Source organism: Mya arenaria, chromosome 16 (assembly GCF_026914265.1).
Source record: "Mya arenaria isolate MELC-2E11 chromosome 16, ASM2691426v1".
NCBI lineage: Eukaryota > Metazoa > Mollusca > Bivalvia > Myida > Myidae > Mya > Mya arenaria.
The window spans coordinates 11,535,349-11,549,783 of NC_069137.1; the positions used below are offsets into that span (position 1 = coordinate 11,535,349).

Below are 14,435 nucleotides of genomic sequence, written 5' to 3' on the forward strand. Positions count from 1 at the left end.
TCCCACTTTTCACACCGCTAATTTTTTATGCCCCCGAAGGTGGGCATGTTAAAATCGCACCGTCTGTCCGTCCGAATCAATAACTCAGAATATTATGGACAGATTTTAAAATAACTTGCCACATGTGTTCGGCATACCAAGACGACGTGTCGCGTGCAAGAACCGTGTCATTTCATTAATGATATAATTCAAAATTTTACGAACTACTTGAACAGATGTACCGGCATACATCCGAGGTTGTTTTTGAAAAAAATGGCCGAGGAGTTCCGAATGTGCAAGTGACAGGATAAATGTCTATATTGGCTGCGCAAAGCGCTGCGTTTTCCCTATATGTTTATATTGGCTGTGTTAATCGCTGCGTTTTATACCGACACTGCTGCGCCGCTGTATTTTATACCCATAAAACGCAGCCTGCATAACACAGCCTGCGCAAATCGCTGCGTTTTATACCGACCCGAAAAACACAGCAAAACAAGTTATTTTAATATCTGTCCATACAAGGGAAAGTTACAGCCCGGACACGACAACCTATTATATCTATGTCCTTATATGCAGCACTCGATTGTGAATAAACACTAAGTGTGACCTTGACCTTAGAGGTAGCTAGGAACACGGGTCTTGCACGCGACACGTAGTCTTGGTATGTGGAACACATGTGGCAAATTATGTTAAAATCTGTCCAAACAAGGGAAAGTTACAGCCCGGACACGACAACCTATGCTCTATATGTCCTTATATGCAGCACTCCATTGTGAATAAACACTAAGTGTGACCTTGACCTTAGAGGTAGGAACACGGGTCTTGCACGCGACACGTCGTCAAGTTATGGCAAGTTATTTAAAAATCTGTCCATACAAGGGAAAGTTACAGCCCGAACACGAGTTATTAAGCCGGACACACGGACGGACGGACGGACAGACGGACGGTACGATTTCAATATGCCCACCTTCGTGGGCATACAAATAAATACTGCTGGAATTTAATCCAGTTATTAAGGCATTCAGTTTAAAATTTTGAAAGTAAGAAAAAAACATCATTATTATAATCCCACAACTGCGATCGTATTGATAACTAAAGCAGTTCTAGTACGAGGTTGCCAGAATAATAACAGGAGCCACAAAATACTGTAATATCAATCAGCTACTTAAGGAACTTAACTGGATTTTTATGGCTGAAAGAAGACGCCATCATAGGCTCATACTTTTTTTACAAAATGAAAAACAATCTCAGCCCATCATATTTATCCAACCGCATTCCTGTTCACAATAACCAAGTCTACTTGCTCCGCTCTGCCAATGACGGACAACAATACACACTCGAACACAGTCCTACGGTTCCTCCTTCTTGCCCCTTAAAATCAGGGAATGGAACGCACTTCTCTTTAGTGTGCGCTCAGCGCCAACACTTTCGGCATTCAAAACAAAACTTCAAGGCAGACCAATACCATGGTCAGCACGTCTTTATAAGTTCGGCACAAGAAGAATGCAGATACATGTATATCATACACGCCTTCATCTTGGGTGTAGTACTCTGCAGTTTGAGCTCCATCGCCGTGATCTTTCCGAAACTCCTCTATGCATCTGCGGTGCAAATTAAACTCCCACTCACTACCTTATTTAGTGTCCGAGATATCAAAATATCCGTCCTCTATACTTTTCTGACTTGCCCTGTGCGACAACTGCTAACAACCTCCTGTATGGCAACGAACATCTTTCACAGGAGGAAAACAGAGTTCTCTTTACACGAGTCCAAAACTTTATTGCTGCAACAAAACTAATGTGTACTAAAATGTAATATTTAGAGCTATAAAGATAAAAGCTTTGAAATTATCCTTGTCTGAAACCTAAGGACCAATATATCTTAGGCATGTGCTGTAATTAAATTCGTTCATAAAATGCCCTAAGGTCTAACTTTTAGATATTTGGTGTCTACTGGTCCTGTACAACATTGTTTAAATACATTTTTAGCTCGACTATTCGAAAAATAAGGAGATCTATACTATTCACCCTATTGATGGTGTCGGCATCGGCGTCACACCTTGGTTTAGGTTTAGCATGTAAGCACGTTTAAGTCATTAGCTCAGTAAATACATCATTTATTGCATTGAAACTTTAGATATGTTTGCCAAACTATCTAACGTTATAAATTAATGAAGTTAGATAAGACTTATTGAAATATAATGCAAATAATAGGCTTTTATTATTTGTCTTAGAAATTATTATTAAGATTTCGCATGTAAGCACACATAGGTTAATATCTCAGCAACTGTTTGATTTTTTGTACTGAGACTTTATTTGATGGTACTTAACCTACTTGAATAACCTAGTTAGATAACTTATGTTTGCAAATAATGGCCCTTTATTATTGGTCTAAGAAATTCTGGTAAAAATTTTGCGTGTAACCACAATTATGTTAAAATCTCAGCAAAAACATCATGTTTTGCGTTGAAACTTTATACAAGGGCTCCCAGCCAATTAACATTCTTAATTAATCAAGTTAGATAACTCTATCTTGCATACAATACACATTTTGCCCCATAAGTATTTGAACTATAAATGTCTGGTTAAGGTTTTGCATGTAAGCACAAATAAGTTAATATCTCAACAACTTCTTGATTTATTGAATTGAATACCGAGATCTATGCATGTTTTGCCAAAAGTTTCCAAACCTAAACTGATAAGCGGTGGAATAGTTGAGCGCGCTGTCTCTTTAATTAACAGCTCTTATTTGTAAAGCAATTAAAGAATACTGGCTATGAACTCTTCCTCATAAGAGCATTGAAGGGTCATCATGGCCCTCTTTTTGATAATTGCAGAGTTGCATTGCTCTTCAAATGTTACTTTATTATTCTTTTTCAACAGAATAACTTGAAAATCTTTGGATGGAATTTATTGAAACTTCATACAAAAAGCATAAAGAGAAATGCAATAATCAAGAACGAAAACTATTGAGCTATTTACAAAGCAAAGGTCAAGGTCGTGGTACAGTGGTTTCTTTGACTGTATTTCCCACCCGAAAAAGCAGAAGCTCGTATTGGCTGACTTAGGTCGATGTTGGGAAAGTTTTTTGTCATACATTGTCATCAAATGTCAGTATTAATACTACGAAGATCCCGGTATCGCGTCAAATACGTAATTGTTGATTGATAAGGTATAATACAGCTGGCTAACTATTGGTTAGCTATAATGTTTTATATGTTATACAAAGTTTTGCTACTTTTACTCTGAAATTCGCATGACCATTGGTTTGACTTATAAAGAGTATTGACCTCTAAACAAGGTTCAAATACCATTCCTTGGAAATGTAGTTATTGGACCTGTTAAAGAAGAGCTCAGGGGCATGATATTTGACAAACAGGTTTCGTATTTTCCAGCAAAAGGGTTGGAATTGCAGGACAAAAGATTGCCAGTGTGGCCTATTGCTGTCATAGGCATCGTGATTGGTGCAATCCTAATTCCAGTGATTGTTTATGCTGTGTGCAAGTTTTTCAAAAAGAAAGGTATATAAAATGCTATGGATAAATTTTAACTTTACTGTTTATTTAATAATTCAAGAAGATGATAATTTAAAGACAATTACATGCATTATTATGTTTGATTAAATGGAGGGACATTGTTTTTAACTCGACTATTCGCGTCAGCGTCTGCATCAATATCGGCATCCTGTTAAAGATGCACTCTTACTTCCAAATGAGATTTACAACGATTAATAGAATACCAAAAAGGATGAATAAATGATGAAAACAATAGTTTTTATTAAGGATACCTAGTTATATTTGAAGGAAAGATGCAGAAAACACGGTATTTCTACCTTATAAGACCGATAGAGGATGCAGTAAATCTTTTAGCATTCACCAATCATTTAATATTTTGACGTTTTCAGCTATTAAAAACACGGTTACAATATTATTAATAGTTATTAATAATTTCCATAAATGCACTATTAAGTATTTCAAAGTTTATCACTCAAAAAATATGTTTGTTATACATGTGTATGTATTGCTTTTGAATAAGAGTGTCACTTTAAAGCTTAAGGGAAGGTTGACATTTTTACTAATAACTCCAATACCGTTCATTCAAATTACATAATACTCACTTACTTACAATACATTCTTACAACACAGTTGTTCTGGACTATCACACAATGAAGTAACATAACTCCATATCATCCTTTATTTTAATTATGGCCTCTGATTGACTTAGGAACAAATGTTAAAGTTTAAGGGCAGGTTAAAGGGATTTTATTGATAACTTCTTAGCCTTTCATTCAAATGACCAAATACTGCGCACACTTATTAACAAACATCTTGCAATAAGGTTACATAAATCCATTTTAACCCTTATTAAAATACAAATTATAGTTAACAATTTTGCGTTAAAGTTATCATTTTATGTAATAAAACCAAGAGTTTTATCCAATGGTAATCAAACTTCAAACAATGGTAGAGCATAATGAGAGGAAGTGCAGTGTACAATAACCATAACTCTATTCTTGCTTATTACTGAGTTATCGCCCATTGTTACTTTATTTTGTCCAGAGTATAACTTGAAAAGTACTGGATGGGATTCACTGGAACTTAATACAATGGTAAAACACAGTGAGAGGAAGTGAAGTTTACAATAGCCATAACTCTATTCTTGCTTATTACTGAGTTATTGCCCCTTGTTACTTTTTATGTTCGGAGTATAACTTGAAAAGTACAGGATGGAATTCATTGGAACTTCATACAATGGTGAAGCACAGTGAGAGGAAGTGCAGTGTTCAAGAACCATAACTCTACCTAAACTAATTACTGAGTTATTGCCCGTTATTTGCTTTTTTTGCTGTCAATTTTTTTCCAGACATGAACTTGCAAACTACTAGATTGAATTTATTAAAACTTCATACAATGGTAAAGCACAATGAGATGAAGTGAAGTGCACAAGAACCGCAATTCTATTTCAGCTAATTACAGAGTTACTGCCCATTGTTACTTTTTTCTTGTCCGTGGCATAACTTAAAAACTATTGGATGGGATTTAATAAAACTTCATACAGTGATAGATCATAATGAGAGGGAGTGCAGTGTACAGGAACCGCAATTCTATTTCAGCTAATTACAGAGGCTGAAGATCTGTCAATTATTGAAAACCCGGTTTTGTCAAATTGTGGCGTATTTGTTTATTTATTTACTTTGTATTGGTTTTGAAAGGCACATATCCCATCACTTTTGTTTAACATTCTAAAACAAAGAGGTGTAGTCCATCGCGCTGTCCTACGATAGCTCTGGTTCTACTAATAGCCCCTTGTTCTCTGGCCGCGGCTGAAATGGTAACACAAATAAACACTTGTATATATTTTGATTCAGGACGCGTTTATTTTATTAACTCGTTAATGTTTAAATAATTGAGTAATTGCGCAAAAACGCAGGTAACTCGCACTAAAACAACCGCATAATATATTATAAATACATATTACAGCGCTACTTCTAGCATACTACATAATATGCAGATTACAGCTCAGTAGAGCGGATACTAGAACAGATAGAGAATACAAATATGGCCGTTTTGACACCGTTTGGGTTGATACGCCCGTGCTTGCATAATTCGTCAACTGTTTCAAATGTAATGTTGTTCTACCCAGGTTAGATTCCCAATTTACGGTTATAAAAGTATGCAGGCTTAGCGGCCTAAGGTCTAAAATCTTTTATGGGGTATTTCAAGTAGGAAATAAATTTAGCAGACACAGAGAAATAACAATAATAGTGTAAGAAATACAAAGCAATATATTAGTACTGGTAATTTCAAACCACGTATTTTTGTGTTGCTAAAGTGCGAATGATATGTTATGATATATGACACTCGCTGCTGTAGGCTGACAATCATGTTATTTCAGAAATTAGTAGATTTATTTATTTTACTAAATCTTACCAACAACCACCTATCAGTAACTCGCAGATCTGTACTCTTTTGAAATCCAATCCTAAAACAATGCATCTTTCAATAGTGTTTTGCAACATATAAAATTTTCTAAAACATTTAAATCAACTTCTGTTAGTAACCAATGAATATGCTGTAATGAATCATATCATTTTTTCCAGCTTCTCCTCCTGCACCATTGAATGATGAACAAGCTAGGGTTCCTCTGACCACACCAAGTAAAACATTTTCAGAAACAAACGGTAAAATAAAATGAGTATATCAGCGTTTAATCTTTTTAGGAAAATTCACTTTGAAAGCTTTAAGAACTTGTGTCAAAGTAACTTTTAGCAAATTTGTTGAAGAAGAAGACTGCAAATGTGGAATTAGTATTTTTACAATATGGAAAAAACTGGCTGTAATTGGCAATTGATTTTGCATACAATTATTCACAGGTTCAGTTGTATCCAATGGCAACACTCACAGCGTAATTGACGTTATATCAGATGGTAACGCTCACGGCGAAGTTGAAGTTGTATCCAATGGTACCGCTCACAGCGCATTTGTGGAAGAACGAAGTGCTGACTCTGACAACGCAGGTAAGTTATATTCAATGGTAACGCTCACAGATCAGGTGAAGATGTATCCAATGATAACGTTAGTTGTACCCAACCCAATGGTACACTAGGAAAGTTTGTAGACTTGTCACAATTTGCGCAATCCATATCATATTTCGATATCAAAAGTAGTCTCCATCTACAGTTCGTTTACTCAGCTTTATTATGTTAAATAATTTATCCTTCAACACTTAATGAACCGCAAAAGTATTCAAAGACAACTATTGTTGGAATATGTCAAACTTGCAAGTTTGATGCCCCAAATAGGTGAGGAAAGTATCACTGTTCATAAATTATTGTTATTCAAATGATATGCTGTTATTCACTTTTCTTATACGATGTTTCCAACTTCAGATCCTGATGATTGAATAAATTTGTATTTATAAAAACATAACTCCGATAAAACCAGAATGTGGTGTTCTTCATTTCTTATGTTGTTTCTTCGATTGTTTCAGAAACTTAGACGGTATGTGTGAAAGATCGTATTGATCATATTGAGAAACAAATTCTTCGTCCCGGTGGGTGAATCCAGCGTGTAGCATCCAAGCTTTACCAACGATTGGGTCTAAGAACCAATTTATCGAAAGAAATAAGAAACGTTCATGTTACAAGCGTAGTTTATGTAGTTTGTATAAAAAACAACTTACTTAATGTTGCCATCATGTGTTTAACTCAACTATTCGAAGAAAATAGACAGCTACCCTATGCAACCTAGCATCAGTATTTCACCTTTGTTTTGCATGTTAAAACGTTAGAAGTAGATTTATCAACAAAAACATCATGTGTGAAATTGAAACTTTAGACATGTCTTCTCAACTATCTACTTAGTTTATCAGTAAGATACCTCTTTTGCATATAATGTAAATTCTGGCCCATTATTTTGTTTTCCCTATTCTGATAACAATGATATAATTTGCAACTAATAGCAGCAAACTTATATTGTTTGGCATACGGTTGATTAATTTTTCTTCAAGGTTAATAAAAGTACTAGGCACTAGGTACTTGACACCAGGTTTTACTTTCAAAGAACTATTTTTTTGAAGTTTTCTTCAGTAATATATTTCCAATTGAGATCATTAAACGGAAACGCTGTTGAATTGGTAGTTTGTCATAATCGCTTTGTTTTGATATTGTCTGTGTGCTGTACGTTAAGTGGTATCAGTAAGAATTATGATGAGAAATTGATTCAAATGTACATGTTATTATGGTATCTGAATATGCATCTTTCCAAAATTACTTTTTATTTTCAAAATGTCTTTCTTATTTGTATAAAGGTTCTAGAAAAGTATTTTTGGTCAACATCTTTCTATGCAACATTCAAGTACTTGTTGCAAATAATGTAGATGTACATTTTTTTTAACAAATGCATAAATTATACCTTTATATGTAAGAAAACACATACTATATCAGCATTATGTAAGATCTTGATGAGTTGCCATTTAATACAAATAATACTAAAATGAATTTTGATCAAATGTTTCACTCATGAAATAAAGAGTTTGATGCATATTCAATGCTTTATCAAAAGCATTATGCGTGAATGTATGCGTGTTTACATCATTAATTGAGAAGTTTACTTTCCAATGGTCATTGTAGAGCATGAACAAATATTCACTGTTTTATCAAAGGTAGTAAATGTAGGCATGTAAACATAAAAACAGTCTGACATTACTTAAGCAGTTTTCTTTCTCAACTGAATTGTTTATATCTTGTGTCTTTGTCTTGTCGTTTTAGTATTGGTTAGTTAATGTTTTGTTATATTCTGTACATGTTTATTTATTACTACTCTTAGGTTTGGTAAAAAATAGCTACAATGTTTGTGCAATGGGCAATTTTTAACCGAAAATGGTTATTTACCAATCAGAATCATTTAGATGTTCAAACAAACTTTGCCGTGTTCATTGTATAGCATGCACTAATATTGTTGGTATTAAGTGTTGAAGAATGCATGTTTACATAAAATGTTTGACATGAATTAAGCAGTTTTCTTCCTCATATTCATTGCTTACTTGTTGTCTCTTTGCTGTGCCATTTTAGCCTTTGTTAGTCAAGTTTGAGTTTCATTATGTACATGTTTATTTATAACTGCAGCAAATGTTTATCACAGGTTAATTCTAAGGTTTGGTCAAAGTAAGCTTGAGTGTGTGTGTGTGTTCAATGTTTGTTTGTTCATTTATTCCCAAAATGGCTGCTTACCAATCAAAAGTATTTAGATGTACAAACTAGCAAAAAGATAACACTAATGTATTCTGTGGCATTCTCATATTTACATAATGTTAGGATTTTCAATAGTGCTGGCATTATTAAACAACCTTTGTAATTATGGTTAAGCTTAAAGGTTCACTTCTTATCAATGTCCGTTGTTTTTTTGGAACTGGAAAGTTTAAAAAGCATTTTCGTTCCATTAATGTTCAGTTATAAATACATTTATGTATAGTGTAGCATTCCTAAAGTGACATACTGCATAAATATATGTTTCTAATGGTCGGTGGTCAATGAGGTATTTTGAACAGTATGTTAAAATATTAATTAAGCCTTTGGCGCTGAATGAATATTCAATTTAGAGCTTGAAGCAAAATTTCACTGTTTTATTTATGATATTGTGTGAGAATGAATCCATGTTCACATAATAATGCCTGTGAAAAGTTTTGTCGTTTTCTTATTCCTGTCATTTTAGAGCATGGAACAAATATTCACTGATTTATCAAAGGTATGTGTGGATGAATGCATGTTTTCACAAAACGGCTGGCATTATTTAAGCAGTTGTCCTTCTCATGTTCGATGTTTACATATTGTCTCTGTGCCATGCCATATAAGTCTTTGCTAGTAAAGGTTAAGATATATCCTGTAAATGTTTGTTTATAACTGCAGCCAATGTAAAACACTGGTTAATTCTGAAGTTTTGTCAATGTTGGCTTTACTGTTTGTTCACTTAGCAATATTTATCACAAAATGGCTATGTACCAATCAAAATCATTTAGATGTGCAAACTAACGAAAAGATTACATGTGGATTGCTTATTGACCAGTGTTTTATACAATTGGCTGCCGATGTTTACTGTGGCATTCCTTTATTAACAGAATATATTATATGTCAATAGTAATGGCATTATTATACAGTCTTTGTAATTATGGCACAGCTTTAACTGTTCTCCTTTTAGATGTTCATTGTTTCTTTGATATTGGAAAGATTAAAAAGCATTTTTGTTCCATTTATGTTCAGTTAACATTGACATATTTTGTTCATAACTGAAATGCATAAAAATTGTGCGTGTGATAGTTAATTTAGTAAAAATTGCTATGATTGTTTTAAACTAAAAACTGTCTAAATCTGAATGTACAATTCTCATTACTTGTCCAAATTGGAAGTCATCTCTGAATATTTGAAATAAACTTATTTTGCCAGCCATGTTGGTATTGCTGTTTATTATTCCAATGGTTTAACAGGGTTTAAGATCTGGAGGAAAATCACCATGTTTAGCATGGACAGCTGTTCCGGGCAACGAATAGGGCCAAATGTCATAAATATGCATTGTGGCATAATAATTACAAGATATCTCGTAGGACAGCGCGCTCGACTACGTCGCTTTGTATTTCACGTAAGTTTTGTCTTAATGAATGAATACAATTATGATGTAAAATGTCCCTGTCAAAAGCCATTAAAAGGTTCAAATTAAAAAAAATAAATAAGAAAAGCCACGATGTGACTTTCAATGTGACATATCTTCATGCCTTGTTGTGAGTTTCAGTCACAACTGCGGTTTTCTTTTTTGGATAACAATGCCCTTGACCTCGACCCAAGGGGCACCAAACAATCACATGAAAGTCATCCATAAAATCTTCCTACATGTCAAGTTTGGTTACAATATGTCAACCCTATCTAAAGCTATTTAAGTACCAAACATCTATTTTTAGTAACAGTGACCTTGACCCATAGGGTCACAAACAATCTCATGAAAGGTCTTAATGAATTCATCCTATATACCAAGTTGGTTCACAATATGTAAATCCTTACTTAAATTACTAGTACAAACCATTAGTCTTCTTATAGCAACAGTGACCTTGACTTGACCATGTCAAATCACCCAAACACAATCGCATGAAAGGTTTACAAGAACTTCATATATACCGAGTTGTGTCGTAATATGTAAACCCTTACTTAAGTTATTCAATACAAACCTTTTTTTCTATTTTGGCAACAGTTTCCTTGACATTTTTGACATGATTTTCTTGGCATCTGACATAATCCCATAAAAGCTCTTATAATCTCTTCAAATATACCGAGTTTGGTAGCAATATGTCAACCCTAACGTAAGTTATTTTATATATATGGTAACAGTGACCTTGACCTTGATCATTGGGGCCCCAAACGCAATCCCATGAAAACTTTCCTTAAACTTACATGTACCAAGTTTGGTCACTTTATGTCTAACCTGGCTAAATTATTCGATATTGTAAGTGAGTTTGACGACGCCCTCCCACCGGCCAGCCCGAACAACTATGCAAGTCATTCTAAAACCTAGTTTTACCTTTGTGAAAACCTGGTTAAAACATAAAAATGTGCCAGTCAAAAGAAAAAAAAGTAGAAAAAGAGTCAATCAAGGGTCATAATTTGTATTTAGGATTAAGATGGAGTTATGTAACCTATTTATAAGATGGTCGTCAATATTTGTGCGAAGTATTTAGTTAATTGAATGAAGGGTATAGATGTTATCAATACAACTTAAACCTGCTTTCAAACTTTACCCTCAGTCACTCAGTCAATCAGGGGCCATGATTTGTATTAAGGATATAATTAAAGAGTTATGTGAATTCATTGTGTGATATTCCTGAACATCTGTTTGAAGTTTTAGGTGAATTGAATGAATGGTATTGGAGTTATAAGTAAAAATGCCAACCTGCCCAAAACATTTGAACTAGACGCCGACACCGACGCTGAGGTGAGTGGTGGTAAGTTATCCTTATGCTTTGAATAGTCGGGCTCAAAGCCGATTCAAAACGCACACAAAAATAGAGGCTTTTTGAAACACGTCATGTACGCGTACCTATCCGGGTAGCAATGTATCTGTATGCGGATATCCCTTTACACATGGACTTTTAGACTCATCGATAATCGCATTACGTTCCTTCCTTGTAATTTCGTACATGTCGTCCTAACTTGTACATTGTACACATTCATGGATGACGTATAGCACATGTAACCTTAAAAAGTCATATTGCGCAAACTTTATCGTTGAAAGGGTTTTTGCGCGACAAGCGTGATTTTACTTTTTATAATTCTGTTCACAGGCAAACACATCCCAATTCCAAAACATCTTTTGAGTGTGCTAAAACTGATTAGTGCCTGTCATTACCTAAGAATAGGTAATGTAAATTGAGGATTTTTTTTATAACAATAGCTAGTTTCAAAGCATTTAGGGATTAACCTACACGTTCTATAATGTATTCGCATTGCTTTCACCTCACAAGTTTATTGCTTGTGTAAAGTTAATGAAAATGAAATCCGTTATTCGATGAGGTCGATTTTAATATCTGCATTAGGTAAAGTAATACAGAGTCTTCTAGACAACAAATATACATTACCTGCGTACTTATCTTAAATTGTCTATTCTCGATTGCTCGCCAAGATTCATTTACGATTTTTCGACTTGCTTTCAATTTCTCATTAACGTTGCAATCTAGTAAATGTGTTTATATAAAGTAGTGTTTTGCACCATTTTAAACCGCAAAACACCATTCGTCAAACTTCGAAACCCTTGCGCATTTTTATTTTCCAAATGTCATGTCAAAAAGTAGATGTGAGGATTTCTGAATTCTATGTTCGTTAATAAAGTCTATAGTTCTGCATTTTACAGCCTCACTTTGTATTTCTCACAATGAATGGTTGATAACCAACGATCGGTTTTTATTGTTCAATTATATCTTTTGTTGTGTTAATGGTTCAACCGCACGTGTGTTATTCATAAAAACTGCAGTACCGTAAATAAGAAAAGTTAAGATGTCGATAGGACATTAATTATCTAGAGTCGTTTGTTTGTATTTGATGTTTGAGTTGGGTTGTTTTCACATAAGTATTGGAGTTGAACCACATTCTCTAACGTTAAACATTTATCACGTCATATACCGATAAACTACAAGGAAAACAACATGTTTGAACGTGTTTTTTGTTTTGGTCCAGTTAACGTCTCATTTCGAAGTTTCTTTTACTGATTTTAAAGAAAATAAGCAGCATATTTAAACAAGCATACTTTATGTGATAGTTACTGAACATACAACTCGAGTTATTAAACTTATACACGTTCGTTAAACATAAATGGTCGTCTCATACCAGTTATAAAAATTTAAAAAAAAATGTATTGTATTAAAGCAAAGAAACTCCAATAACTTTGAAATTTATTAATTAAAAGCGTACATTGAAGCAAACAAATACCTTCCTTCATGTTTAGTAAATATAAACACAAAATGTATACACAAGAAAGCATAACATAACTTGATCAGAAAACTTGTTACAGATAATACCAGATATAGTCATTTGTAGTCAGAGATTGTGACTATGAAAATACACTATTAAAATATTCCTCTGTTAATTACAAAATCATCTGTTGTGAGAAATGATTGTAGTATATTGACTGATTGATTGTTCAATCGATCGATTGATTGATTGAAGGAGTGAGTGCATGCGTTATTCATCCGTTTTATTCTATGAATTATGTGGCTTTTATTCTTGGTGTTCGTTCTTGATTGATGATTTAGTTTATACATAATATATAATATGTAAAATGTCAGAACACATTGATATACAACAACTATGGAATCAGATAATATATAATTATCGAGAAACCCACGTTATATAAATATAAACGTATCCATCTAACAAACTTTGAGCATTAAAATCGTAAACAGTACCAACTTCATTTTCAATACTATGACAGTTTAGTAATAATGTGTACCATTCAATACTAACTGACGACCGATGGCTTGTATACAATGGTCAAGTTTATCGTGGCGAACATTTCTATGACCAACGCCGAGAATGCAGCTTTAAATGAGCAAAACCAAATTATTAGAACCGAATTCAGAACAACCACTCTCACTCACACTCTGTGGGTTAATCCTCTGTTATCACATAACGGTTCAGATATATTCGAGTGAAAGGTATATCGGTATTCAGAGGTGTGAGTGAGACTCAAGTGTTTTGAGTGAGGGGGACATTTGCGAGTGTTTAGCTGGGCCACTTGAACCGCCCTCGAGGATTGGTTGTACGAAATGAATGTGTGTGACTGTCAAATGTACATGACAAATAGAATAGCTGGAATATATCAAATATTTGGAACAGATCAGTGACAACCTCATTCCCAGACAATATCCGGGATAATCCATTGAAATACATGTACATGTACTGCAATAACATTGACTTCTATAAAAAAACAAATTTTCAAAAGGATGCACCAATTACATATTTGTTTTGTTTCGTGCTTGTCCAGCAAACTTGATGGTTTCAATTCATCCCTGGCTGCAAGAGAAGACAGATTTATCTACGTGCTAGCGGCCTAGCGGCGCGAAGTTGGCCTAAATTTCAATGCAATTGTTCCTGCGTTTTCTTTGAAAACCACGATAAATAAAAAAAAATATTTATACATTAACATAATGCATTTAAATGTGAATTTTCTTCTTAAACAATGCTAAAAAATGTTTTATGCAAAATTCACCATGTTGAACCGATTATTAACATTTTTTTCAAAGTCGATCAAGCAGTCCAGCGGCCTAACGGCGTGAAGTTAATCAACATCATTTAGCGAAATCAGCATTTTCACAAGAACTCAACCCAGCAGCCTATAAAATGAGGAAAATATGATATTCGCTTAAAGGATGTTGATCTGTAAATGGGAACATTTGATCATTTTTTTAGAAAAAAGTACATAT

General features: G+C 34.0%; 1 protein-coding gene across 5 annotated transcripts in view; it reads left to right on the top strand.

Moving 5' to 3' along the window:
* The window catches only part of LOC128221874 (protein piccolo-like), a 76,968-nt gene extending 68,567 nt beyond the window's left edge, over positions 1 to 8,401 (top strand). For 2 of the 5 annotated variants that reach the window (XM_052930500.1, XM_052930504.1), the window contains exons 10-13: positions 3,374 to 3,499; positions 6,079 to 6,159; positions 6,352 to 6,495; positions 6,969 to 8,401. In XM_052930500.1, the coding sequence (XP_052786460.1) occupies positions 3,374 to 3,499; positions 6,079 to 6,159; positions 6,352 to 6,495; positions 6,969 to 6,976 (359 nt within the window). In that variant the 3' untranslated portion in view covers positions 6,977 to 8,401. The remainder of the gene's footprint in view (positions 1 to 3,373; positions 3,500 to 6,078; positions 6,160 to 6,351; positions 6,496 to 6,968) is intronic. The other 3 variants (XM_052930501.1, XM_052930502.1, XM_052930503.1) reach the window with 3 other exon arrangements.
* Positions 8,402 to 14,435: the final 6,034 nt, after the last annotated feature.